We start from the raw sequence: 27,866 nt of genomic DNA, 5'->3' as shown, positions 1-27,866 counted from the left end.
CAGTGACTTGGCCATGGTACAGACAGCTAGCCGATCACCAAATCTTTTCCTCTTCTTCCTGGTCTCACAGCTAAACTGTTTCCCAGCAGTTAGATAAGGACTTGTGATTGTTCTAGCCAACAGAATGTGAGCAAAAGTGATATCTCTACTTCCAGACCTGGTCCATAAATTGTCTCATACAAATCTCTATGCCCTTTCCCATTCTGTTGGCTTAATGCAAACAACAAATTTGGGATTCACAAATTTTGTGAGAGGGTAGAGCCATAAGAGATTATAAAAGGAGCAGGGATCCCTGAGTTGCCTCTTACACAGGAGCACCCATATTGAACTTTATGTAGGAGAGAAATACATTTATACTGTGTTAAGCCACTGAAATGTGGTGTTTACACACTCTAGCAATTAGCATTAACCAAGCAAATACATCCACTGTCCCATAATTAAACCAGTTCCCTCACTGGTGAATGTTTAGGTTACTATCAAACTTTTGCCATAACAAACAATGCTGGAATGAATAACACTGTCCACCTATCATGCCGCATGTGTGCAGGTATTTATTTGTAGGATAAATTCCCCAAACTGGAAATTACTGGGTCAAAGAAACATATGCATTTGTACTGTTGATGATATCAATTGCCACATGTCCTCCATGGGACAATTTGTATTCTCACCAGCAATGTAGGAGAATATCTACTTCCCCACAACTTTGTTAACAGAGTGAGTAATCAATTTTTGGATCTTACTCAATTTGATAGATGAAAATGTACTTAGCTTTTTTTATATGCTGTATTTTCCCCTAAAAGGCTGCCCTCTTAACTAATCTAACTAGACTGTAGCCTGCCATTTACCAATGCCTTTTTTTTTTTTTTTTTGAGATAGTCTTGCTTTGTCACCGAGGCTGGAGTGCAGTGACACAATCTTGGCTCACTGCAACCTCCACCTCCTAGGCTCAAGGTCAAGCAATTCTCGTGCTTCAGCTTCCCGAGTACCTGGAACTATAGGCACACGTCACCACGCCCAGCTAAATTTTGTATTTTTTTTGAGATGGAGTTTTGCTCTTGTTGCCCAGACTGGAGTGCAATGGTGTGGTCTCGGCTCACTACAATCTCTGCCTCCCAGGTACAAGCGATTCTCCTGCCTCAGCCTCCCAAGTAGCTGGGATCACAGGTGTCTGCCACCACGCCCAGCTAATTTTTTTGTATTTTTAGTAGAGACGGGATTTCACCATGCTGGCCAGGCTGGTCTCGAACTCCTGACCTAAGGTGGTCCGCCCGCCTCAGCCTCCCAAAGTGCTGGGATTACAGGCGTGAGCCACCACGCCTGGCCTGAATTTTGTATTTTTAGTAGAAATGGGGTTTCGCCACGTTGGCCAGGCTGGTATCGAACTCCTGGGCTCAAGTGATCCACCCGACTCAGCCTCCCAAACTGTTGGGATTACAGGCGTGAGCCTGGTTTCCCAGTGCCTTTCTCAGGCATTCAGGCCTGGACCTCAGTGCCCAGGGCACCTCCAAGTCTCGTGGGGGTTGATGATACAAACACTGTAGTTGGTAAAGCACTCTAGATTCCAGGGTCTGCCTTACCTACTGGGCATGCAGGCAGACTGCTTCTCCCTGGAGGATATTACCAAAGCCTTTAAAATATATGTTCTGAAGAAGGTTTGGGGCACACAGCTTAGGCTGTAGAATCAAAAAGCCCCAATTTCGTGTTTGACTCTACCACTTACTTAGCTGGGTAATCTTGGGTACTTAGCCTTTTTGATCCTTAGTTTCTTTCTATGTAAAGAGGTATGAATGCTTACTGCATAAGTTTGTGGGAGGAGCTCTTGAAATAGCAAGTCTCATAAAGCAGTAATCGTAAATATATAAGTTTTTTTTTTTTTGAGACGGAGTCTCGCCCTGTCACCAGGCTGGAGTACAATGGCGCGATCTTGGCTCACTGCAACCTCCGCCTCTCGGGTTCAAGTGATTCTCCTGCCTCAGCCTCCCAAGTAGCCAGGACTATATGCCCAGCTAATTTTTGTATTTTTAGTAGAGACGGGGTTTCGCCATGTTGGCCAGGATGGTCTCAATCTCTTGACCTTGTGATCCACCCACCTCAGCCTCCCAAAATGCTGGGGTTACAGGCGTGAGCCACCGCGCTGGGCCATATTTATATATATATATATATATATAATATATATTTATTTATATATTCATATATATACACATATGCACATACACACACCATTCTTATTCATACAATACAATATGATATGGCTATTAAAAATCATGCAGTTGGGTGCAGTGGCTCACACCTGTAATCCCAACACTTTGTGAGGCCAAGGCAGGTGGACTGCCTGGGCCCAAGAGTTTGAGATCAGCCTGGGAAACATGGTGAAACCCCATCTCTACAAAATACAAAAAATTAGCTGGGCATGGTGGCGCACACCTGGAGTCCCAGCTACTTGGGAGGCTGAGGTAGCTACAGTGAGTGGTGATCACATCACTGTACCTCAGCCTGGGTGACAGAGTGAGGCCCTGTCTCAAAAAAATAAATAAATAAAAACAAATAATAAAGGTCAAGCTATACAGGAGGATTGCTTGAGCCTAAGAGTTTGAGTCCAGCCTGGGCAGATAGCAAGACCCTGTCTCTAAAAAAATTTTTTTAAAATCATGCCATACAAAAATATTAATTGGCATAAGAAGATACTCATACTGTCTTGCTAAATGAAAATAAGGCCACAAAACAGCTTGTATTAAATGATAACATAATTGTGTAAAAAATATATACACATATTAATACATGTAAAAATAACTGGAAGGACAAATATCAAAATATTGAAAAAGGTTTTTCATTTTTCTTCATGCTTTTGTGAAATTTCTTGGTTCTCTGAATACAGCCGGAATGACTTTTGAAATTATGGAGAAAAAAAGATTGGGTGGGGGTGGGGTATGAAGAATGTATCTTCATAAGCACCAAATTCCATGGCCAGGATGGTTTTATACCCTCCCGGGAGGGTTCTTGGGATTCCCTCAAAGGAAGGACTGAGCCTGCAGTGGACACAGGTTGTTTGCTGCTCAGTAGCCTGAATCTTCTCCCCGCCATCCATCTGGTCCTGTGGGTGGTCAATCACCTGACCCAGAAGTGAGAATGTAATCTAGGCAGGCCAATCAGAATACCCTCTCCCTCTGACAAAGGGACTGGCCCAGAGGGGCATGAGACCCACGTAGGGTCACAGCTTTCCCAGATTAGTGGAAGCTAAGACAGTCTCTTTTCTTTTTAAACCTGGAGCTGATGCCTGGCGTGGTGGTTCACGCCTGTAATCCCAGCACTTAGGGAGGCCGAGGCGGGCGGATCACCTGAGATCAGGAGTTCGAGACCAGCCTGGCCAACATGGTGAAACCCCGTCTCTAGTAAAAATACAAAAATTAGCCAGGCATAGTGGCAGGCACCTGTAATCCCAGAAACTCAGGAGGCTGAGGCAGGAGAATCGCTTGAACCCGGGAGGCGGAGGTTGCAGTAAGCCAAGATTGTGCCATTGCACTCTAGCCTGGGGACAAGAGCGAGACTTTGTCTCAAAAAAAAAAAAAAAAGCAAAAAAACTGGAGCTGTAAGTTGGTGTGCAGGCTTGAACTGCTAGCGACCACCTTTCTTGCCTAAAGGAGAGAGTCTGGTGAGAAAACCACAGAGAAACCAAGCCAGGACAGGGTAGAGAAGAGTGCCAGGGCTTTGATGACAATGTCTGAGACCCTGGGTCTAACTACACTGGCCTAAAGTTGGCCTTTGATCTTCTTGATAGTTATATGAGCCAATCAATTCTCTTTTGGTTCATACCAGTTAGTTAGGTTTCTGTTACTTGTAACCCAGAAAACCCTGAATACTGGGCTCTAGGTCATACCAATTGCTTCCATACCTTCAAAGTCATCAGATCCAAGCCACCAGGCAAGATGTTGAAGACAGTCTGCCCAGCAGTGACCTCTTGCAGGATCTTCAACACCCGTAAACACTCGCTTACCCGCTGATGCACCTGCAACAGAGACAGTCCCAGTGGGACTGGAACACTCCACAGCTGTCCAGCGAGAATCTCCCTCACGTACAGAGCCAAGGAAGAATGCACAGATAGTCTACCCACCCACGCCTCAGCAAGCACCTTGGGTGCCATGTCCTGAGAAGGCTCAGCTACCTTGCAGCTCACATAAGCACTGCCTAACATTAGAACAGACTCAGCCCTGTTGTTCTGACTCTAACTACCTAACCACAGGGCTGTCAGAAGGATCCAATGAGATGATGTACATGAAAGCATTTTAAAAACAAAAGGAATTAAGAGTGCTGTTATTAGCAAACCAGTACTGGATTCCACTGCCCATTTACATCAGACATCTATTGTTTTTGTCTCCCAAGCATTTACCCCCTTTCCTTCTCCTGTTAACCCTGGCTTTTGAGGATGGCCTTCCCACTCCCATTCTAACAATGTATTTCTGGTGGGAACTTCCCATTTTGTTACTTCTCCCCAGGCCTGGAATCCCTCTCCAGGATTTTTCAAACTGCAGTTTGGCACCAGGGTAAGGGACTGAGGGAGCAACTCAAACACAGTCCTATTCTCATAGGTGACAAGGCTGAACACACACAAGGTCAGAGCTGTCAAGAGCTGTGGTTCTGACTGGGTGCCGTGGCTCACACCTATATCCCCAGCACTTTGGAAGGCCACAGTGGGAGGATCGCTTGAGTTCAGGAGTTTGAGACCAGCCTGGGCAACATAGCAAGACCCCGTCTCTACTAAAAAAACAAAATTGTGTGGTGGTGTGTGCCTGTAGTCCCAGCTACTCAGGAGGCTGAGGTAGGAGGGTCACTTGAGCCTAGGAGATTGAGGTTGCCATTGAGCCGTGTTGGTGCCACTGCACTCTAGCCTGGGTGACAGAGTGAGACTCTGTCCCAAAAAAATAAAAATAAAAAAAAATTAGCTGCGCATAGTGGTGCATGTCTGTAGTCCCAGCTACTCAGGACGCTGAGGTTGGAAGATCTCTTGAGCCCAGAAGATTGAGACTGCAGTGAGCCGTGATCATGCCACTGCACTCCAATCTGGGTGACAGAGCAAGATCCTGTCTCAAAAAAAAAAAAAAAACTTATGGTTCTAACCTTGGAAAGTAGGCCAGTTTGAAGATGAGACCCACCAACCAAGAGAGAGACAGAAATGAGGATGAAGAACAAATCCTGACGGCATTTAAGTCTGGTTCCAATTGTCCTTCTCTTCCTACAGTCTACTTATATGAGCCCATCATTCCCTTTTTTTGCCTAGGTAAGCCTAAGTTGGGGTTCTGTCACAGCAATTGCAAGAGTCCTGATTAATATCCTATGTATTTCCACTGATGTGGCAAACTCAGACCCACTATGACTGACATTTCAAGAGAGGGTTAACTAAAAGTCTTGCTATCAAATATAGTAGGGAGAGGACAGGCTCATTAACTCTCCCTCCCCAACTGGCACAAACTTACCTGGGGATTCCGAACATGAAATTCCTTCTCCCCTTCCTCAACTCGACGGAAAGGGATCCATTCCTCTTGCAGCAATTCATTGGTGGGCTGGTTCTCTTCTGGGGCCTGCTTGCAGAAATAGGTGGTTGCCGCTGACCGGTCCCTGAAATACACACATCATCAGAGAGAAACCAGAAAACATTCTTGAGTTTATTTTTCCCCTTTACCAAAGCCTCCCTTTCATCCAGGAGGCTCTAGATCACGCTTTGGCTAGTAGGGAAGGAGATCTGGGGCATGCATAGGGAAGTGGAAAAAATACAGATTTTAGAGACAGACCTGGGTTTGAATTCCAACTCAGCTATGTCACTTTTGGGAAATTATTTAACATCTTTAAACCTTGGTTTTCTCTTCTTTAAAAGGGGTATAATGCTGGCTTGCATGGTTGTCGAGAGGGTTAGAAATAGTACATTGATAGGGGACTAGCCTATATCCTAGCTCACTGCAGGCACCCAATCCATGGCGGCTCATCCCTCACCTGTGCTCTGGCACAGCAACCACAAAGCCACGTGAGGCCAGCTCCATGCAGAAGGCTGAATACAAAGTCCTGGAGATTCAAAAAGGAACAAGGAAAAGGGATCAAAAGAACAGCCCGGCCTTCACCCTCATTCCAACAATGCTCTGCTAGCAGCCATCTTGTGGAATTACCACATCAACCTTAACTGTCTACCTCTGGCTTCCTTTCACTTGAGAGAGAAATAAACATTACCATATTTAAGTCACTATTATTTGGGAATTTTCTGTTAAATACAACTTGCCCAATTTCTAATTGATACAGGAAGATCAGGTTCTTAAGTTCCTTTTCACCTTCTCCCACTTTTCTAGGGAAGGCAGTGAACTGGACTTCAGAGCCAGAGAGATTTCTTTTTTGTTTTTTTTTTTTGAGACAGAGTCTCGCTCTGTTGCCCAGGCTGGAGTACAATGGGACTATCTCGGCCTCGGCTCACTGCAACCTCCACCTCCTGGGGTCAAGTGATTCTCCTGCCTCAGTCTCCCGAGTAGCTGGGATTACAGGCGTGCGCCACCACGCCCGGCTAATTTTTTTTTGTATTTTTAGTAGAGGTGGGGTTTTACCATGTTGGTCAGGCTGGTCTCAAACTCCTGACCTCGTGATCCGCCCACCTCGGCCTCCCAAAGTGCTGGGATTACAGGCATGAGCCACTGCACCCAGCCAGTCAGAGAGATTTCTGATCCCTTCCCAGTTCAAACTGTGTCACCTTGGGCAAGTCTGCCTTCCAGAGCCTGTTTGCCCAGCTGAAAAATAGGCATTCCTGCCTGTGCACCTCACGGGGCTATGTGGGAATCAAATGAGACAATGGCACACTGAGAATGGTTAGGTATTTAACTGCATATATTCCAACTTAGGATAGGAAACCATAGGTCCATGACCCATGGGAAGGATTTCAGAGCCTGAATTAACCACAGATGCAATGAGAGGAAACAATGTTCCTTATCCTCCCTTCCTTTTCCCTTGGAATTTCACTGTGGTTAATGAGAGTATTTATAACTGCCTCGCCCAGGTCTAATGAAGTGTGAGGTCTCAATACAGATTCTTAGACCAAAAGGACCACCTCAAAGTGCTCACCTACTCTCTCCATAAATACCTGTTGGCCTAGGAGGAAAAGGTTTCTTTGCTTCTTTTCCCTGCTAGACTATAATCTTCCTGAAGGTAGGAATTCTCTCGTCTTCACTACTGAATGCCCAGCCCCGGCACACAGCAGGTACTCAATTTATTGAACAAGAAAGCAGCATCAAAAACCACCTACTTGCCTTTCTAACTTCATCTCCATATTTACTCTCCACTTCCTGCCATGGGCTACAGTTACAGGAGTCTATGTTCCTGCTCCTCTAGCAGATGCGATTTCCTCGATTTGTTAATCTTGGTATGTCCCACCTTCCTCTCATGCCAAGGGGCTGGCACAGAGCAGGTGCTCCACAGATGTCTGCTGAATGAATGAGAACCTAGCACAGCACAGCCCTTGTATTCATTCAATAAATACTTATGGGTAAACAACTACTTTCCAGGCACTGTCCTAGAAGCCAGAGCAATAGAAGACAGATGTGGTCTCTGCCTTCAGAAGGCTTACAATCTAGTGAAGAAGACAGGCATTAAAGAATAATTACACAAGTAATTAATTCATTACAATTATGTTAAATGCTGAGAAGTATAGATTGTCTTATGAAAGCACATTCTGGAAAAATTAACCTAATATAATATAGGTGTCAAGATGGGTGTCCCTAGGACAATAACATCCAAACTAAGATCTTAAAGGTAATCTGGAATTAGCAGGAAAAGACGGAGAGGGGCAAGAGGAAGAGAAGAGCAGAACGGTGAATAGTCCAGGCAAAAAGATTAGCCACAAAGCACAGCACAGATGAAGACAGCGAGGGAGGAAATAACCCAGTGCCTTTCAGTAAGTCAAAGAAGGCCATTTTGTCTGGAGAGCTACACTGGGGCAAATAGCAAGGAACAGGCCTAGAAACTTTGTCTTGGACCTGCATTGAGGTAAGACCATGAAAAGAACTGAATTAGGTTCAAAGAGCTATTAAGTTTTTTTTTTCTGAGATGGAGTTTTGTTCTTGTTGCCAAGGCTGGAGTGCAATGGCACAATCTTGGCTCACTGCAACCTCCACCTCCCAGGTTCAAGCAATTCTCCTACCTCAGCCTCCCAAGTAGCTGGGATTACAGGCATGCACCACCACACCTGGCTAATTTCTTGTATTTTTAGTAGAGACAGGGTTTCTCCATGTTGGTCAGGCTAGTCTCGAACTCCCAACCTCAGGTGATCCACCCACCTCGGCCTCCCAAAGTGCTGGGATTACAGGCGTGAGCCACCGCGCTCGGCCAAAAATTTTTAAGTGGGAAAAAACATTCATTCATTCACTCAACAAATATTTATTAAGTACCTATTATATGCTGGGCACTGCTTTGAGTGCTGGAATGACAAGATCATATTTCGTTTTAAAATAGATCTCCCTGACAGGCGCGGTGGCTCATGCCTGTAATCCTAGCACTTTGGGAGGCTGAGGCAGGTGGATTGCCTGAGGTCAGGAGTTTAAGACCAGGCTGGCTAACATGGTGAAGCCCTGTCTCTACAAAAATTAGCTGGACATGGTGTTGGGTGCCTGTAATCCCAGCTACTTGGAGGCTGAGGCAGAAGAATCGCTTGAACCCGGAAGGCAGAGGTTGCAGTGAGCCGAGATCACGCCACTGCACTCCAGCCTGGGCGACTGATCGAGACTCTGTCTCAGAAAAAATAAAATAAAATAAAATAAAAAGATCTCCATGGCTACAATGTGGACAATGGTTTGGGGGCTGAGAGGCAAAAACAGATGCCTTTGAGATGTGCAACATTCTGAGACCTAAACTAGACATATATGTTGATGAACAGACAGAGAGAACATTCACAAGCTTAAATAAGAACACATGGGGCCGGGCGCAGTGGCTCACGCCTGTAATCCCAGCACTTTGGGAGGCCGAGGCTGCTGGCTTCACAAGCGCAGGGAGCAAGTCTGTCTTATTCGCTACTACGCCAATGCCACACACAGAGTGAACCCTCATGTTAAATAAATGACTCTCGGTGGGGCACAATGGCTCATGCCTATAATCTCAGCACTTTTGGAAGGCTAGAATGGGAGGATGGCTTGAGCTCAGGAATTCGAGATCAGCATGGGCAACACAGTGAGATCTCGTCCCTGAAAAAAAAAAAAATTTAAAAATAGCCAGGCATGGTAGTACGTGCCAGCTACTTGGTGGCTGAGGCAGGAGCACTGCTTGAGCCCAAGAGGTTGAGGCTGCAGTGAGCTGTGATCACGCCACTGCACTCCAGCCTGGGCAACAGAATGAGACCCTGTCTGAAAAAAATAAAAATAAAATAGATAAATAAATGATGCTCTGATCACAAAGCTCATGCTCCTTCTAGCATTTCTGGGCTATCACACAGGAGGAAAGCTAAAAGTGTTTATTTATATAAATGCTGGACCATGAGAAGTAAAGCATATAAAGGCTGTTGAAAGGCTCCACAAGGTGAAAAGGACTTGAAAAAGGCCTTCCAGGGAAGGTGAACCCAATGCTATGGGACGAAGCAGATGGGAGATAAGACAGCTAGCAGATGGAAATGTCTTTTTTTTGCCCTTTGAGAATAAGCTAAGACTCAGCAGCTGTCACCAGGCAAGGAGTATGGCAAGGTCTGGGGGAAAGAAGTTCTTACCTGAAGGCTCCTAGGCCATGGGAGAAGATGATCAAGGGGTATCCAGAGTCCTTTGTCTTAAAGGGGCCATTCCAGCTAACAGGCAGGCGACAAGATCCTAGCAGAGACATGGGCTATAGAATATCTGGCTGCCCCAAAGCTGTTATCCCAAGGGCAGCCTGAGTATAGGTATGGGTGGGGACATGTGTTTCTCCCCTCTGGAGAACCACCATCGGCCCCTGAGCAGCTCAGGGCAGTTAATCACCGATTTCTTCTCCCTTTCTTCCCTAGGAAGAGTGAACACAACAGAAAATGGGAAGCTAAGCCAGGCGCAGTGGCTCACGCCTGTATTCCCAGCACTTTGGCAGGCCAAGGTGGGCGGATCATGAGGTCAAGAGACCAGCCTGGCCAAGTGAAACCCCGTCTCTACTAAAAATACAAAAATTAGCTGGGCGTGGTGGCGGGCTCCTATAATCCCAGTTACTCGGGAGGCTGAGGCAGGAGAATCACTTGCACCCTGGAGGCAAAGGTTGCAGTGAGCTGAGATTGTGCCATTGCACTCCAGCCTGGGCAACAAGAGCAAGACTCCATCTCACCAAAAAAAAAAAAAAAAGAAAAGAAAATGGGAAGCTAAGTCCAAAGTGGCAGTACTGAACCCGGGGTAAATTGCTGAGATGCCAAGGCACTGGGTGGAATTCCTAGGTGTGGGACCTTTGGGGGAAGTGGATGACTCAATGTTACCCTACTCAGAAGAGGGGTGACTGGAGGGAAAACTGCAGGAGACTGTATGCTCCTTGACAGTTAAGAATCTTTCTTTGATACACACAATAGCTGGCACAGAGTAGGAATTAATACATGCTAAATAAAGGAGCAATCAGTGCCATTTATGGAACACATTATATGTCCCAAGCACTGCATTAGAGGCTTTACGTACATCCCGTACTACAAACCCCCAAAGACATGTATTTAGACAGGTTCAGTAACTTGCCCAAACCCCACGGCTAGTAACTTATAAAGTCTGGATTTGAATCCAGGAAAGTCTAACTCAGTCACCAAAGCTCTTTCATATGTAATTCTCTCCCAACTCTCCATACCACACTGGCTAACGGATGCCCCTTACAAAAGCCTGGACACTGCAGGCTATAAGGTACTGCGTCCACCTGGGGATCTCCCAGGAACATAACCAAGCAACTGGGAAAGCATGCAGAGGTCAGGCCAGCCCTTACCCACCGCCAGGTTGAACAGCAAGCCCCCCCAGCGCTTATTAAACTGCAGGTACTCGGCCAGGCCAGTGCAGTACTCATAGCGGGGAATCCACAGGGGCTGCTCCATGGTCTCCTCTGCCTTTTGGCAGGGGTAGAAGAGTCGAAAGAAGCTCCCCTGTAGGAAAGAAGAGAGCAGCTGCTCAGAGCAAGGAGCCCAGGCTAGATTTCCCAACAGTCACACTCAGCAGGTGTTTGGGGCACCAGCAAAACAGGGCACCAAAACAGGGAAACTGAAGTTTCAATTAGCATGCCTGAATTTCACATTCAGAAATCTGGAAAGAAGCAATTTGATTTTTAGCATATATGTAAAGCTTACGTTATTTCAAATAGCCAACTGTATTTTGAATTACATTGTGGGAGGGGGCACCAAAAATATTTGAGTGCTTGGGACAATGAAAGATTTAAATCTGGCCCTGAACCTAGGCCTAGAGGAGCCCCAGGAGTTAGAGATTAGTTCTCGTGCTGAACAGGGTGGCCTTGGTAGCTCATCCAGGCCACTCTGCTCTAGGACAGCCCCTGGGAAGCAACAGCACACTCATTTTACATGGGAGTAGGTGAGGGGTTACTAGGAAGTGTGTGCCTCTCAAGGGAGACAGGAAGTCCAAGGGCTAGCAGAGAAAGACCTAGGAACTAAGCCAGGCACAGTGGCTCATGCCTGTAATCCCAGCACTTTGGGAAGCCGAGGTAGGAGAGTCGCTTGAGGCCAGGAGTTAGACATCAGCCTGGGCAACATAGCAAGACCTCGTCTCTACTATATATCATATATATAAGATAGAGGACCAGTCCAGAAGTCAAAGCAGGAGGGGAAAACAGATCAAGGCAGGAGAGAGAAAAGGAAGCTGTCCCCCTACCCAGGTCAGGGAGTCCAAGGCCAAAGGCACACGCCCATGGCTCTTTCTCTCACACACTCAGATTATGATACGATTAAAACCCTTCCAAGATCAGGCATCTGCCCTCAAGAAAGGTGAGAGGATCTGCGAGCTGCCTCTAAAGCTAGAGTCCCCCCTTTCCTCCTAGGTGGAAAATGAACGCATTATCTCTGTCTATTGGGATGTTTCTAATGTTTGGAAAGAGGAAGAAAAAGCTCAGGAAGACAGACCTGGGGGCTTGATAACCAAATCCAGACCCGCTCTAATTCATTTTCCCCACCGTGGGAATGCAGGATCAGACTTGTGATCAGTAAGTCACGGTGCCGGCAGAAGCAGTGCAAACAGAAGAAAGGGAGCTGGGGACACTTACCTGGAGATTCTGACCCTCCATCACATCCCCACAGCCTACGAGGTGGGGTCCTGTGACAGGCGGAAAGCCCACAGACTGGTTGACCCCCATTTCATCACCGGGTGAATCAAATGACTTGCCGGAGCTGAACTTGCTGGCTGGATGGGGGAACACAGAACAGCGGCCGCTTGCTGGTTTCCTCTCGGCTTCCTGTTGCTGAAATGTGTTATCTGTTACCCTGTCCACCCTTCCTTAGCACCTCATCCTCCCTGCCGTCGCTCATTAAATCTTGCACCTACTACTTTGCTACATTGCCTTTGCCAAGGTTGGGGGTTGTTTTTTATTTTGCTAGGGTGAGGAGATGGCTGGAAGACGAAAGAGAGCCATCCATACTCCTCACAGCCCATTAACAAAAGTTTATCCAGCAGCTACTATGTGCACAGCACAGCAGCAACTGCTGCAGAGACTGTCACACAGACCTTGCTCTCCTGAGGCTAATAGTAACCACTAAGATCCATTATTTACGGTTAGCACTGTACTGACCTCTTTATAGACATTATACACATTGCATCATTTCATTGTCTCAACCACTCTCTGAGGTAGGTACTTTTTTTTTTGAGACGGAGTCTCACTCTGTTGCTAGGCTGGAGTGCAGTGGCATGATCTTGCTCGCTGCAACCTCTGACTCCCTGGTTCAAGCGATTCTCCTGCCTCAGCCTCCTGAGTAGCTGGGATTACAGGCACGTGCCACCATGCCCAGCTAATTTTTTGTTTAATTTTTAGTAGAGACGGGGTTTCACCATGTTGGCCAGGATGGTCTTGATCTCCTGACCTCGTGATCTACCCACTTTGGCCTCCCAAAGTGCTGGGATTACAGGCGTGAGCCACCGCGCCCGGCCTGAGGTAGGTACTTAAGACCTTGTTTTGGCCAGGCGCGGTGGCTCACGCCTGTAATCCCAGCACTTTGGGAGGTCGAGGAGGGCAGATCACCTGAGGTCAGGAGTTCAAGACCAGCCTGGCCAACATGGCGAAACCCCGTCTCTACTAAAAATACAAAAATTAGCCGGGTGCAGTGGCAGGCACCTATAGTTCCAGCTACTCAGGAAGCTGAGGCAAGAGAATCGCTTGAACCTGGGAGGCAGAGGTTGCAGTGAGCCGAGATTGCACCACTGCACGCCAGCCTGGGTGACAGAGTGAGACCCTGTCTCAAAAAACAAACAAACAAACAAAAGACCCTGTTTTACAGATGAGGAAACTAAGGCATAAAGAGGTTGAATAACCTTCCCAAGTTACCCAGTGGCAAACCCATCTCTGCCTAATCCGGAAGCTAAGTTCTTAACCATTACTGATCCTGCTCAGGGGGAGATTTGGTTATACAGATGCAAAGTCACTGAACTAAGCTTTTTCTTAAAACTGTTTGATTTTTTGAGAGACAGGGTCTTGCTATGTTGTCCAGGCTGGTCTCAAACTCCTGGGCTCAAACAATACTCCTGCCTAGTAGCTAGGCAGCTACTACTCCTGCCTAGTAGCTCAAACAATACTACTCCCAAGTAGCTGGGATTACAGGTAAGAGCCACTACACCCAGCTTTGAAACTACTGAATATGGGGTAGCACTTATGCTGGGCCTTTAAAGATGAGGAAGTTGAGAGGCAGGGGAGGAGGAAGAAAGCACTTATAGAAAAAATCCTAAGAGGAAAAAAAGCAGAGGTAGGGAAAAGTATGATGTGGGCAGTAGATCAAACAGATGCTTTCAGCATGACAGGCATGCACACTCCTGACTAGATATCATTCCTACGGCTCAGCTGCTTCCTAAACTGGTGCCAGTGCTCCCCTAACCCTCTTCAGTTTCATCATCTCCAACACCACCATCATCGTCATACTTACTCTGTGCCAGGAACTATGTTTAGTGCTTTTCACATATTATTTTATTTAATTCTTTCAACAGTCCTCTGAGATACGTATTATTATCTCATTTTACAGATGAGGAAACAGATGCTTGACAAAGGCAATTTATCCAATAACACATGGCGAGCAGAGCCAGAATTCGATCATGGACAATGTGGTTGTAACATGAGAATGTCAAACTTCCCAGTGTCCCTTGCCTTGCGATTTGGGTGGGGCTGACCCCTCCTTAACCTCCGGAGTTGAGCCTTAATTAACCAGAGCCAATCAGTCCTTCTTATTCTCTGGTCAGTATTTGGATGAAAAGTGGGCGTATGGCATTAGGTTGGTCCAATAGGCGTAAAACCCGGGACTTTGGTATGATGGTCGAGGGGAGAAAAGTTATTTCCTGTGTTGAACTAGTGTGATGTGCAGGTGTCACCTGTCAAGTGGCCTTGAACCACAGCAGCCACTTTTGCCACCTTGAGGATGAAGATACCCATGGTGGATGGGAAAACCAGAAGAATCACAGAGAAATAGAGGCCCATTTGTGAAGACATTAAGAATCCACAGATTAGACCATACCTGAAACCTGACCCACTCCTAGACTTTCTGGTTACATGAGTCAGTAAGTTCCCTTTCTTGGTTAAACCAACTGAAGTTAGATTTCTTTTGGTTGCAACCAAAAGCATCTAAATGGATACACACTGAGTCTGGGGTCCACATGTTAATGATTAAATTATTCTGCTTCCTTTAAGATGGTCTGGGAGAGATTCAGGAGTTCCAGTCAAAGCATGTCTGGGTAAGAAGAGACCTAAGAGAGCATTTCTGTCAATCCTCTCCACAATCGTTTTCCCCTTCTCCGCGTACATACACGTGCTTTACCAGGGAAGACACCAAGGTCCGGAGAGATTAAGTGAGCTGCTCAGAGTCACAAGCAGAACGATGATAACAACACAGTCTCCTGGTTGTCAGCTGCCACTTGTCTGGTCTCAACAATCCTAACATCATTCTATTTAACTTTGAAAGATAAGAAATTATTTTCTTTCTACTACAGATAGCATCTTCATTTTGTTTCTTTTTAGCAAATTTAAAAACAAACCCAATTCTTTTGAAAAAGAAGCTAAGCTCCTGATGTCAGTGGGTTGTTCAGCCAGAGTGAAGGGGGATGAGCTCTGCTTAGCCTCAGACCCTGACCTTTCCCCATCGCTTGTTGTTGAGGTCTGCACATGGAAGACCTACTGCTGGGGCCACAAGACACCTGTCACTCACATGACAATGAAGCAGCTGCAAGTTCAACTGTCATAAAAGAAAAGCAGATAAAAGACCACAGGAGTTCTGAGAAGAAACAGTGCTCCTTTAGCTTGGAAGTAGAGAGCAGGGGAAGATGGGAAAGGCTCTTTCAAGCAGGAGAGAGCGAGCAAAGGCACGGTAAGAAGGAAGCTTGTGTGAGAAACAACGCAAGGTGAGAAGAGAAGGTTGTAACCAGATTTGGGGAGGAGCAGTCCCTCAAGTGCTAAGCTAAAAAGTTGGAATCTACTCTGGAAATGAGGTCATGTTCATGAGAGATAGTCTGAAAGAACCACATTGGAGGCCCAGCTCATTTGGTGCCTAGCTTTTTTTTTTTTTTTTTTTTTGAGACAGGGTCTTGCTCTGTCTCCCAGGCTGGAGTGCAGTGGCTCACTGTGGCCTCACCCTCCCAGCTCAAGTGATCCACCCACCTCAGCCTCCTGGGTGGCTGGGACTATAGGCACTTGCCATCACACCCGGCTAATTTTTGTATTTATTTGTAGAGATGGAGTTTCATCATGTTGCCCAGGCTGGTCTCAACCTCTTGGGCTCAAGCGATCCTCCCGCCTTAGCCTCCCAAGGTGCTTGGGATTACAGGAGTGAGCCACCGTGCCAGCCCTGCCTAGCTTTCTTATCTTATGCAAGTTATCTGATCTCTCTAAGCTTGATTCCCCATCTGTACAATGGGAACACTATCCATCCTCACAGGGTTGCTGTGGAAATAAAATGAAATAATGCATTCAAAGCATCTGGTGTGGTACCTGACTCTTAGGAAGCATCCAAGAAATGTGCTGATTGAGTGAAAAGTAGAAACACTAGGGTTTGGCCACTGAGTGAATCTGGGGAGTCAAGAGCCAATAAGTCAGGTTTTAAGATTGGGGAACCAGGACAATAGTCCTTAAGCTTCTTATGGGAAGAGATTTTTGTCTCACTCTGCATAGAGAACAGTACTTGGGACAGGAATCAGGATAAGCGGACTTGGAAATGGCCAAACAGAAGAGAGCAGAACTCTCTGGTGCTCCTGGAAAGTTTCTGGGAAGATCATCAACTAAATTGTTTGGAAATAAAAATTACAGAAGCTAATTGGCCAGAGTGAAGCTAACACGCAAATGAATCTTTATTTCCTAGACTCACATTGACTGATGTCCAAATAGGATGGAGAGATGGAAAAATCCAATTTGAGTTGCAAATTTTGCCAAAGAGACATTTACACAAAGCATCCAGAGTCATTTCTAATAAAAGTCACGGAATTTTCCAAGGAAATCAGTCTATGTGTCTCTACCTTCTTTTGCTCACTTTGTCTAAATAGTTCATGGTGGTACCTGTCCAGAAGCCTCTCCATCCACTGAGGCCCAGTGAAATCTCTAGTCCTCTGTGAAGCTTTCCCAGGTCCTTCCATCCTTTCCTCCTATCATCTCTGATCACTGTCCACATCCATTATCTGGTAACCAATCTTAGACTACTTTAGGGCAGCTCTTGGATTAACACCTATTCTAGCAGTTTTCAACCAGTGACTTGCCTGCAACAGTGGTCCACAGAGAATCTAGATCTTAGGTTCCTGAACCTATTGTCACAATCACCTGGGAAGCTGTTCAAAAATGTATATTCTGGGGCCCCTATTTCTAGTGATCAATTCGTTTGTAAAAGCTTCCCAGGTGTTTCTGATCAGCAAAGTTTGAGAACCTCTGGTCTAGACTTTGATTAGAACCTCTGGTCTAGACTTTGATTAGAAATGTCTCTGGATGAACTTTTCTTTCATTCAGACACGTATGCATGCAGCAGACGCTTACTGAGTATATACTGTGTTCTGGTCCACATTTTCACGACTACGATTTCACTTGCTATAATCCCCATGGCCACCCAGAAGCATGTTCCTATCACTAGACTTAATGTAGTGCCCTGCATATAGCTGGTCTCAATAATTAATTTATCCAATGAATACTATTTAATTTTTGGCACACTTATGCCTCATCTCTTCAGATCTACTCCGGGGGTAAAGATTGGGTTTTATATTTTTTTGTAGACCAAACTGTCTATCTGTATGCTTTCCCCATATAGTTGGGACTCAATAAATGTTCCTTCATCTGGCTTTGATTTAAACCCATCTCAAGTCTTCTTTAATCTTTGTTTTTGATCTAAAAATAAGGCTATATGGAATAATGGGGGACAAAGGTTTTGATGACTCTGAATTCTACCCCTGTCACTTATTAGCTGTGTGATCTTGAACAAGTTCCTCAAACTCTAAGCTTCTGATAATTTATTCTCACAACAGAAATAATAACTATGGCCAGACGCGGTGGCTCATGCCTATAATCCCAGCACTTTGGGAGATCAAATGGGAAGGATTGCTTCAGCCCAGGAGTTCAAGACCAGCCTGGGCAACATGGCAAAATCCTGTCTCTATAAAAAAATTAAAAAAAAAAATTAGCTGGATGTGGTGGTATGCAACTGCAGTCCCAGTTACTCAGGAGGCTGAGGTAGGAGGATTGCTGGGGCTTGGGAGCCGGAGGCCACAGTGAACCAAGATTGTGCCACTGCACTTCGGCCTGGGTGACAGAGCGAGGTCTTGTCTCAAAAAGAAATAGTTAACTATGGGCCGGGCGCGGTGGCTCATACCTGTAATCCCAGCACTTTGGGAGGCCGAGGCGGGCGGATCAGGAGGTCAGGAGATCGAGACCATCCTGGCTAACACGGTGAAACCCCGTCTGTACTAAAAAAAATACAAAATATTAGCTGGGCCCGGTGGCGGGCGCCTGTAGTCCCAGCTACTTGGGAGGCTGAAGCAGGAGAATGGCGTGAACCCGGGAGGCGGACCTTGCAGTGAGCCGAGATCGCGCTACTGCACTCTAGCCTGGGCGACAGAGCGAGACTCCATCTCAAAAAAAAAGAAATAGTAACTACTCATGAGATTGTTGATGAGGATTAAATAATGCATGTAAAGCACTCGATGGATAGAAGGTACTATAACCATAGGAGGCAACTATAATTATTTTAACTACATGCCTCTCAAGTTCCTTATACGTAAAATGGATACTTCGTAAGTGAAAATATTGCCTAGGGCCTTGTGCATTTTCAGTGCTTATAAAATGTTAGGAACTAATTAACAATGCTATGTCTCTCTTTCCTAGCCAAGGTCTCTCATTTTTCCTGGATTAAGCCCTTTGGCAAAACAGATTCTTTCCCAGCAGCTTTTTCAGGCCTCAGACACCCCTACCAAAGCCAGTGTCTACTGAACAGGCCCAGAGGAGCCCAGAGGGAATGGATGGGGCTTAGGTTGCAGCTGTCCTCTCCTGCCGGGACCCTGTTTCTGGTGAGCAGAGGACTGCTGCTCTGCCAGCTGTGTGACACTTTCATCACTGGATATTTCAAGATACAGTCCAAGATAAGCACTTCTCTTGTGCTTCCTTTCAGACAAAGCTCTCTGAAGACTAAAAGCTCATTGGCCTGACCTTTGGTCTCTGGAGGAAATGAGGAAATATCATCCAGCTTGTAGACAATGAAGACACCAAGCACTCGAGGGATGAGATTGAGCAACAAGGTGGCAGAGCTAGAGAAGAGGCCTGATAAGAGTGTTCCAGAGCATTAATAATTGTGATAAAAATAATCTCTGTCTCTTGTGAAGGTCTTACAGTTTACAAGGCATCTTCACACATACTAGCTTGTTGGCTCCTCAACACTCCTCACCTGAGACTGATGGAGCAACAGTCATCTCCGTTTTAGAGAGGAAGAAACTGAGTCCCAGAGTTGTATGATTTGCCCAAGGTCACAGAGGGTGAGAGGCAGAGCTGGCCTAGAACCGGGTCGGCTGACTTCGAGTCCAGGGTAATCGCGGATCGGAAAGAAGGAATGGGGGCCCTTCTTCCACCGCCGTGAAAAACAGAAAACTGAGAGTAAGAGTAAAGTACACAAAGGGTGGAGGAGCATAAAGAAGCCCGGGGTTCAGGGATGTGAGGCTGCAGGGTGAAGGTAGGGCCGAGGAATCAGGGTAGGGCTGTGGGGTCCAAGGTGGGGCTGCGGGGCCTGGGTCCTGGGACGGGAGCTCAGTGGGGATTCCAGGGGCACTGGCCGTTAAAAGTGCGAGGCGACCGTGGGAGGGTCAAGGGAGCGGGTGGCTACAGGTGTCTGAATAGGAAACGTAAAGGACGAAGATTAATGTGCAATTCCTATGACTGAGAGACGCCGAGGCCCCAAACCGGGCCAGAATACAAAAGTCTGCAGGAAGCTCAATTGAGATATAGGTGTTTTCTCCAATCAAACTTACCCAGTCAAGCTGATTCCTCAGAAGCAGCCCCAGACGTTTAACTCGACGGAAATGAGAAACGACCCAGGAACCCGTGGCCCTTTGGTCGTCGTAGTTTCCAGGGCTCAAAATGGACGCTTGGAAGCACTTCTCGTTCCTCAATCTAGAACTACAATTCCCGATGTACAGTGCGCGAGATTGCGCATTACAACTCTAAAACTACAACTCCCAGAGTTCTACGCGACCGTCCAGCCCCGCGTGGTCGTGCGAAACCGCCCAAGGCCTGGGATGCGGTGTGATTCCTCCCCCTGGTGGCCTGAAGAGGTGCCGCCGCGATTTCTGCTCTCGAGCGGAGGGTTTTGCTTGTAGTCCCGTGCGTAACCCTCCGCCTCACCCTCCTCAAATAGTCCTCAGGCGTGCCTAAAAATGGCCCCCGCTTCGCTTTATTCTCAAGGAGGTGGGAGGAGGTTGGAGTTTGTTTTGTGTCTTCTGCACACTTTGCTTCCTGTAAGAATAATAGACTGATCATTCAAATTAAGGGGACATTCCCTACCAGCCTGCATCTGTTGACACCTGTGATTTTCCATTGTCCTCAAAAGACTCCCTGGCAGAGAAAGGGGAGGAACCCGAGTAATCTGCTGGGCCGCATCCATCCCACATTACTGTCTAATGCTGGTTCTTAGCGACACTGATGGACAAGATACCGCTCCTAGCCTCAACAGAATCACAGTCTAGCAGAGAATTCAGACAAATGAATAATGACAGCACAGAACCGTGATCTCACGGGGAGACACAGCAAGCGTGGGAGCCTTGAAAAGGGGCCTCTGGCCAGGCTTGGGGGAAAGGGGCGGTGTCCGCAAGGCTTCTTAGAGGGAGTGATGTTTGTTAACATTGAGACCCGATATAAGGAAAGAACGTAGCCAGGAGTACAGAGACTGTGAAGGACATTTCAGAGTATGGCATTAAGTTCAGTGCTGGCTGCAGCTGAGTGTGAGGGATGGAAGGAGAGTATTTTCGGGGGAGTGGGGGTTAGGCAGAGCCCATCCTCAGGAGTCCTGTAAACTTCTATAGGAAATTTGGATCGTTCAGGCAGCTCAAAAACGTTCAACGGCCCTCTACTACCTATGAAGTGAAGTCCCAACTGCTTAGCCTGACATTCAAGGTCTTCTCCAACCTGCACTCCCCCACGCCCCACCCCCCACCCTTCAGCGCCCCTCCTCTGGGAGCTTTGTTCATGCCTCCAAAGTTTCCGCCGACATCTGTGTGTGCCTCGCACATGTGAGTTGACTCACACTGCCTTGGGTATCTCCTGTATTAGAGGTCTTAACTCTTGACACATTGTGAGCTCTTTGAGGTCAGGTACTGAGTCCTGCAGTCGCCCCCTCCACCCTACTCTTGCAGCCCACATCCCCCCGAAACACCAGGGTCCAGAGTCCCTGCTTTAGGCTCTCCTCTCCTGCCGACACACTGTTGTCACCCCCATCCTTCCAGGAGCCAAGATAAAGTCATCAGGAGAGAGTGCTGGCAGCCCTGCACTGTGGTAATTAAGCCTCGGATCTCATTAAATCTGTGGCTGATGGCGGCGGCCACAGAACCAGAAAAGCTTAGCGCAGATCAGAGAGCGGCTCCCTTTGGCCCATTAATCCGTGCTGTGCAGCTGGCCAGAACACTCACGACAAGCCAGAGGTCCTTGGTTATGAGAGGGACAGCTGGAGGTCATTTCTTTCAGTCTCCTACTCCCAGACCAGGCCATGCTGGAGCCATTTGCTGGCCAGCTGAGTTTAAAATTTCCCAGGGATGGGCATGTCACCACCTCCTTTACCTCCTTTGTCACAGTTAGGAAGCTCTTCCTTGGGCACAATCAGATTCTTCCCTGTTGCAAAATAAAACAGTTGAGTTTAACTATACTTCCTTCCAATCCGGTCTTTTCTAGGATAAACAACCCAAATGCCTTTACCTTTTTAAGCAAATGGTTGATTTTCCAGCATTTTCATCATAGATCTCATCCTCCAATAGCCCAAAGTTCCCTTCAAATCTGCTGTCAGCTACCATCCCAACTCTGGCCTTTACTTTGTTGCTAAATTGCTTCAAGTTGGTATTTGGGTGACCAGCTTTGGATTTCCTTTTTTTTAGGGGGGCGGGGGAGACAGAGTCTCGCTCTGTGGCCCAGTGGCGGGATCTCAGCTCACCGCAGCCTCCGCCTCCTGGGTTCAAGCAGTTCTCCTATCTCAGCCTCCATAGTAGCTGGGATTACAGGCACATTACCACACCTGGCTAATTTTTGTATTTTTAGTAGAGACCGGTTTTCATCATGTTGGCCAGGCTGATCTTGGACTCCTGGCCTCAAGTAATCTGCCCACCTTGGCCTTCCAAAGTGCTGGGATTACAGGTGTGAGCCACCACGCACCACCAGTGGACAAAACTTTTAAAATAAAGGTAGAATAGGTATACAATAAAGTATGTAATGGGCACTAATCTTAAGTATACAGCTTAACTTCTTAAAAACATTTGCTATAACTACCATTTACTTCAAAATGTAGAACGTTTCCAATATCCTGAAAGGTTGGCTTCTCAGTTGTAATCAATCACCCCCACCCATCCTCCAGAAGGAACAACTACTTTCCGTCTCTTATCATCAACTAGTTTTGAGAAGCAACATTTTTTTAACTTTGATAATAACATTTTATGCTCACTGATAGCTGATACTTGTGTCGACGCCATTCCAGTCAAAGACCACCGGAAACACACCTGTATTAAACAAGTTGTATTAATTATTCATTGCGGCAAGAGAGAAGGCAGGCAATGGGGAAATAAGGGCAAAGGGGGTGCATCTCTGTAGGAAGGTGGAAGAAAGAATTTACAGAATTTGGGCTTTTGTTAGACAATCTGGGGAGAGTTTAAGGAAGCAGGGCTTGGCTTTGGATTGGATGCTGTCAAGAGCAAGGGTAATTCGATGACTGGGGGTCTTGATAAAATGTATCTAGAAGGAGGGGAGGCTAGACCAAGGCTAAAGCTGTCATAGGTAAGAAGCAGCAGTCTCTCATTTTAGCACGGACGGGGGGTTGGCCTTTTTCATGGTTTGGACAATATCCATTTTTTGTTTGTGTTCAGACATGATGACAGAGTGGTCCTATTTGTGTTTTGATCCATTATAGTCACAGAGTGGCCTTGTCTGCTGTTGATGTTCTATGAAGTTGTTTATGTTCAACAGGACAAGGCCAAGTCCTGGCTGTGAGTGTCAGGCTGGCCTCTGGACTTTGGGGGCTGCTTTCCTCTTTCTTACATCCCAACATATGGTGACGTCTCTTCTGGGCTGTATGCTTGGCATGTAGAAATGATTTGTCTTGGCCGGGCGCGGTGGCTCACGCCTGTAACCCCAGCACTTTGGGAGGCCGAGGCGGGCAGATCACGAGGTCAGGAAATCAAGACCATCCTGGACAACATGGTGAAATCCCATCTCTACTAAAAATACAAAAATTAGCTAGGTATGGTGGCATGCGCCTGTAATCTCAGGAGGCCAAGGCAAGAGAATCACTTGAACCTGTGAGGCAGAGATTGCAATGAGCTGAAATCTTGCCACTGCACTCCAGCTTGGCAACAGAGTGAGACTCCATCTCAAAAAAAAAAAAAAGAAAGAAAGAAAAGAAAAGAAAAGAAAAAAGAAAAAGAAATGATTTGTCTTTGTGTCCTTGGGGACTTCCTAGTTAGTGGGGAAAAATGGACAAGAAAACAAATAGACACCATTATCAAGCACTCTAGTGAAGGGAGTTAAGGGTCTGGTCTCTGGAGACAGGCTACTGAATTTAAATCCCAGCTCTACCACTTACTAACTGTGAGAACTTGGGCAATGACTATTCCCTAAGCCTCAGTTTCCTCATCTGTAAATTGGAATGACAATAGTATTTATATTATAGAATTGTTTCAAGGGTTCAATGAACTAAACATGGATCACTGGTTACTTAAGCAGCTTGGACTTGGGAGGGGGCCGGGATGGATCCAAGTTTTGGGGCTTGAAACTTACACAGTTTTGGGGGGCTCTCTTTAAGAAAAAGAATTTTAGGCCGGGCACCGTGGCTCATGCCTGTAATCCCAGCACTTTGGGAGGCCGAGGCGGGTGGATCACCCAAGGTTAGGGGTTCGAGACCAACCTGACCAACATGATGAAACCCCCATCTCTACTAAATATACAAAGATTAGCTGGGTGTGGAGGCATGTGCCTGCATTCCCAGCTACTAGGGAGGTGGGGGCTGCAGTGAGCTGAGATCGTGCCACTGCACTCCAGCCTGGGCGACAGAGTAAGATCCACCAAAAAAAAAGAAAGAAAAAGAATTTAAAAATATCTTTTTCAAAATTTGCAAAACGTATGACCTGGGAACACATTGCTAGGTCTCCTTCCAGGGCCTGAGAAGAGGTTCTGGAGCTAAAACTTCATTACTTTCTCAATAATTCTGACTGTGGGAAGAGACAAAGAGGCAAAATTATACAATAGCTTTATTCTTTTCAAATCACTGTCTTCAAACAAGCGCTCCCAAAATGTCCTTGCCCTTAGCTGAAAACTGCTCCAGTACTCTTAGCTCTTTCTTGTATTATAGCCTACAAGTCAGTGGGCAATGCACTAGTGATGGAGAAACTGACTTAGGTCTGGTTCTGCATATAGCTACACCTAGTCTTTATCAGCATTGGGACCCAAGTGGAGTTCAAATGAATCCTTTTTAACATCTTGTTAACAAGATGTGCTTAACAAAGGTCAAGAACAGGAATTGTCCTTCCTTACTTTGCTACTAAATCATTCTTCCATTCAAAAAATATGTATTGAGGCCAGGTGCGGTGGTTCATGCCTATAATCTCAGCACTTTGGGAGGCCGAGGCGGGCAGATCACTTGAAGTCAGGATTTCAAGGCCAGCCTGGCCAACATGATGAAACCCCGTCTCTACTAAAAACACAAAAATTAGCCAGGCACGGTGGTGGGCACCTGTAATCCCAGCTACTAGGGAGGTTAAGGCAGGAGAATTGCTTGAACCTGGGAGGCGGAGGTTGCAGTAAGCCAAGGTCGGGTCACTGCACTCCAGCCTGGGCGACAGAGTGAGACCCTGTCTCAAAAAAAACAAAAAAAAAGTATTGAGCACTTAGTATGTCCCAGGCATTATGCTTGGCACTGCATATAAAGCAGTGAATAAGAGGGACCAATTCCCTGCTCACACGGTGCTTTCATTCTAGTGAGGAGAGACAGAGTTAAACAAACAAACAGGTGGAGCGCGGTGGCTCACGCCTGTAATCCCAGCACTTTGAGAAGCTGAGGCAGGTGGATCACTTGAGGCCTGGAGTTTGAGACTGGCCTGGGCAACATAGTGAGACCCTGCCTTATAAAAAATCAAAAAAGAAAATAGCTGGGCGTGGTAGTGCATGCCTGTAGTCCTAATTACTACAAGGCTGAAGTGGGAGGACAATTTGAGCCTAGGAGTTTGAAGCTGCAGTGAGCTACGATTGCGACACTGCATTGCAGCCTGGGTGACAGAGTGAGACCTTGTCTCTAAAACAAAAACAAAAACAAAACTCCAAACAAACACATAACCAAGATAATTATATACTATGTTAAATGCTCCACAGGAAGTAGGATACTGCTTTGGTGGAGAATGAAGGGAGTGAGCTACTCTCAATAGGGTGGGAGGGAAGGATTCTCTGAGGAGCTGGCATCTGAGCTGAGCCCAAGCATACCTACCATTTATTGATTATCTCCTATGTGTCAGCCATGTCATTAGGTAACTTTCAAATACTTTACATTTAATCTTCCTGTGAAGTATGTCATATCTTTTCCATTTTTCAGATGAGAAAACAGAGGCTCAAAGAGGTAACAGCAGACAGTGTTGACACCTGCCTCATAGCCCCTCATCCCTTCTCTGAGTTCCCTTGCCAGTGTGGTAGTTTTCAGCATGCTCAGGGCTCCACCACACAAGAGCCTGCTTCTCTTGGCTTCCTTGCCTGAGAGCTTTCTTAGGTATCTATGAACCAGGAGGAACAGGCATGTTATGTACCCCAAGGGCAACCTTCAACCATCAAGAGAGTTGGTGCCTAAATGCCCAACCTCCTCATCTTCACATAGGAGAGTCTTTTCTTTTTCTTTCTTTCTCTTTCTTTCTTTCCTCTCCTTCCTTTCTTTCTCTTTCTTCTTTCTTTCTCTCTCTCTTTTTTTTCCACTTCCCCTTCTTCTTCCCCTTCCTTCCCCTCCCCTCCGCTTCCCTCCCCTCCCCTTCCCTCCCCTCCCTTCCCCACCCTTCCTTTCCCTTTAAATTAAGAAACAGGGTCTGGCTCTGTCGCCCAGGCTGGAGTGCAGTGGCACAAATATTGCTCACTGCAGCCTCAAACTCCTGGGCTCAAGCGATCTCCCCATCAAATAGGATGATTTCACACTGTCTCTCAGAAGGTCTCCAGCAGAACTGCGCCCAGGTGCTCCTGGCAGCAACCCGCACATTCACGCACCCTTTATTACCTTTTCTCTTCCCGGTCTTACTTTCTCCATGCCCTTCTTCTGCTTCCTGAAATTACCTCCACAATTTAGTTCCAGCACCTGAGTCTCAGGATCTGCTGATGGGAGAACTCAAGCTAAGACTAAGTGACTTGCCCAAGGCCACCCAACCTAGTGGCAGAACTGAAATGTGCAGCCAGGTCTGCCTGGATCACATTTCACAATCCTCACTGCTGCTCCCCATGACAGTAAGCCTGAGATGGAGCTAAGCCTTTTATTTATTTTATATATATATATGGAATAGTTTTTTCTTTCCAACTTTTAAGTTTAAGGGGTACATTTGGAGCCTAAGCTTTTTAGTCTGGCTCAAGGCCCTTCACATCCTGACCCTAGCTGATCTTTTTTGACTTATCTCCCACCTCCTCATTCTTGGTCACCCCTTGCTCCAGGGACAGCAAACTGCTTGGGAACATAACCTTCTCCAACCCTGCCATGCCCTGTCACCCCTGCATATCTTTGCAAATGCTGTCTTCTCTGCCAAAATATGGGTTGAATCTGTGTGGTCCAGACAATAACCACCCTGGCCTCACTCCACCCAAAGAATGCCAAATGCCAGTGTCCAGCCCTGGGAAGGAACATGTTTGTGCCAAGTGCTCGGCACATCTGAGCTCATTCAGTTTGCACAATGATTCTGAGAGGTCAGTAGCTCCACCCTCAGTTTGCAGGTTCAGAAACCAAGGTACGCAAAGGCCAGGTGACTTACCCAAGGTCTTACAGTTAATGGCTGGCAAAACCAGGATTAAACTCAGATTTCCCTGTTCTGCCACCATACCTTGATGCCTGGCTGGAGGGAAGGGATGGGAACTGGGTTTTCTGAGGCTGCTCTCACATTCCCTGTCTGCCAAGCCTAAGTGTAGAGATGGGGGGCATCCGCCAAGGCAGCTGCCAGAGCCCTAGCTAGGTGGAGAAGGGACTACGGAGCCCAGAAGGAGGCCAGGCTGAGGGGGCTTCCTGCAAGGAAAAGAGCTGGTCATCCTGCTCACTCCCACCTGGGAGGGGGAAGCATTACCCTTTCTGCTTTCTGGCTCCTTCCAGGCCTTTGGGAGTTTACTTGGCCTCAACAATGTCCTGCTTCCCAGAATCTCTCATCAAAAATGATTCTTGGAAACTGGGCCAGTTCGGGGATGCCTAGAGGCCAAGGCAGGGCTGAATTCCTGCTCTTGTTCTCTTCCTGGCTCCCAGCATTGTTATCATCAAGCCTATCAAATACCTGGTAAAGGGTTGCCAGCCTGCAGAACATGAGATGATTTGGTGAGCACCAAGTTCTCAGTAGTTTTGGAGAAACTGGATGGGGTTGGAATGGGAGTGGGGGTGGAAACCTTGCCAGCAATATCGTGCCAATCTCTGCTTAAAATTTCTAGGGATACTGCTTAGCCTGACATAGCACTGGTTTTGGGTACAGGGGCAGGGCAGAGAGGTTGGCAGCAGATGGGGTGCAGCATGTGTAGTAGGGTAGGGTGTTCTTAGGTCCCCAGGGGAGTGTTTTCCTTCCATGATCAGATCCCATTGTAGGCGGCAATGCCTGCTGCGAGCCTAAGAAAATTATACAAACATGGCAGGTAAGGTGGGGTCAGGGGACCCAGGGTGGGGGCAGGAGTGGTGAGGGGCAGTGGGCGAGGCTGGAGGGGAGGGAGGTATAGAGAGGCCTCTGCTGCAATAACTGTGAGCCCTGGCCAGTGATGAAGTCACCATTGTGCAGTCTGAGTTCTGGGAACCAGGTGATGGAGTGTGTTCTAAGAATGGACTGAGGGCC

At 46.8% G+C, this 27,866-nt stretch overlaps 1 protein-coding gene and 1 non-coding gene across 7 annotated transcripts in view; one reads left to right on the top strand and one right to left on the bottom strand.

The window, feature by feature from the left end:
* PAFAH2 (platelet activating factor acetylhydrolase 2) overlaps nt 1-19,804 on the bottom strand; it is a 38,213-nt gene extending 18,409 nt beyond the window's left edge. Inside the window, exons 1-8 of one of the 6 annotated variants that reach the window (XM_063784450.1) lie at nt 19,611-19,804; nt 17,966-18,059; nt 12,199-12,335; nt 10,921-11,074; nt 9,716-9,812; nt 5,983-6,051; nt 5,469-5,610; nt 3,890-4,003 (exon numbers count right to left, since the gene is read on the bottom strand). In XM_063784450.1, coding sequence (XP_063640520.1) covers nt 3,890-4,003; nt 5,469-5,610; nt 5,983-6,051; nt 9,716-9,812; nt 10,921-11,074; nt 12,199-12,288 — 666 coding nt within the window. In that variant the 5' untranslated portion in view covers nt 12,289-12,335; nt 17,966-18,059; nt 19,611-19,804. Of the gene's footprint in view, nt 1-3,889; nt 4,004-5,468; nt 5,611-5,982; nt 6,052-9,715; nt 9,813-10,920; nt 11,075-12,198; nt 12,336-17,965; nt 18,060-19,033; nt 19,208-19,610 lie in introns of all 6 variants that reach the window. The other 5 variants (XM_016956664.4, XM_016956678.4, XM_054664103.2 and 2 more) reach the window with 5 other exon arrangements.
* A 7,979-nt stretch (nt 19,805-27,783) lies between these two features.
* Nucleotides 27,784-27,866, top strand: LOC112207326 (small Cajal body-specific RNA 18). The gene has a single exon (XR_002941756.1). It is a non-coding gene; the product is annotated as a small Cajal body-specific RNA 18 (non-coding RNA).

This window comes from Pan troglodytes, chromosome 1 (genome assembly GCF_028858775.2).
Source record: "Pan troglodytes isolate AG18354 chromosome 1, NHGRI_mPanTro3-v2.0_pri, whole genome shotgun sequence".
NCBI classification, from domain to species: domain Eukaryota; kingdom Metazoa; phylum Chordata; class Mammalia; order Primates; family Hominidae; genus Pan; species Pan troglodytes.
This window is presented reverse-complemented; position numbering and strand designations above follow the sequence as displayed.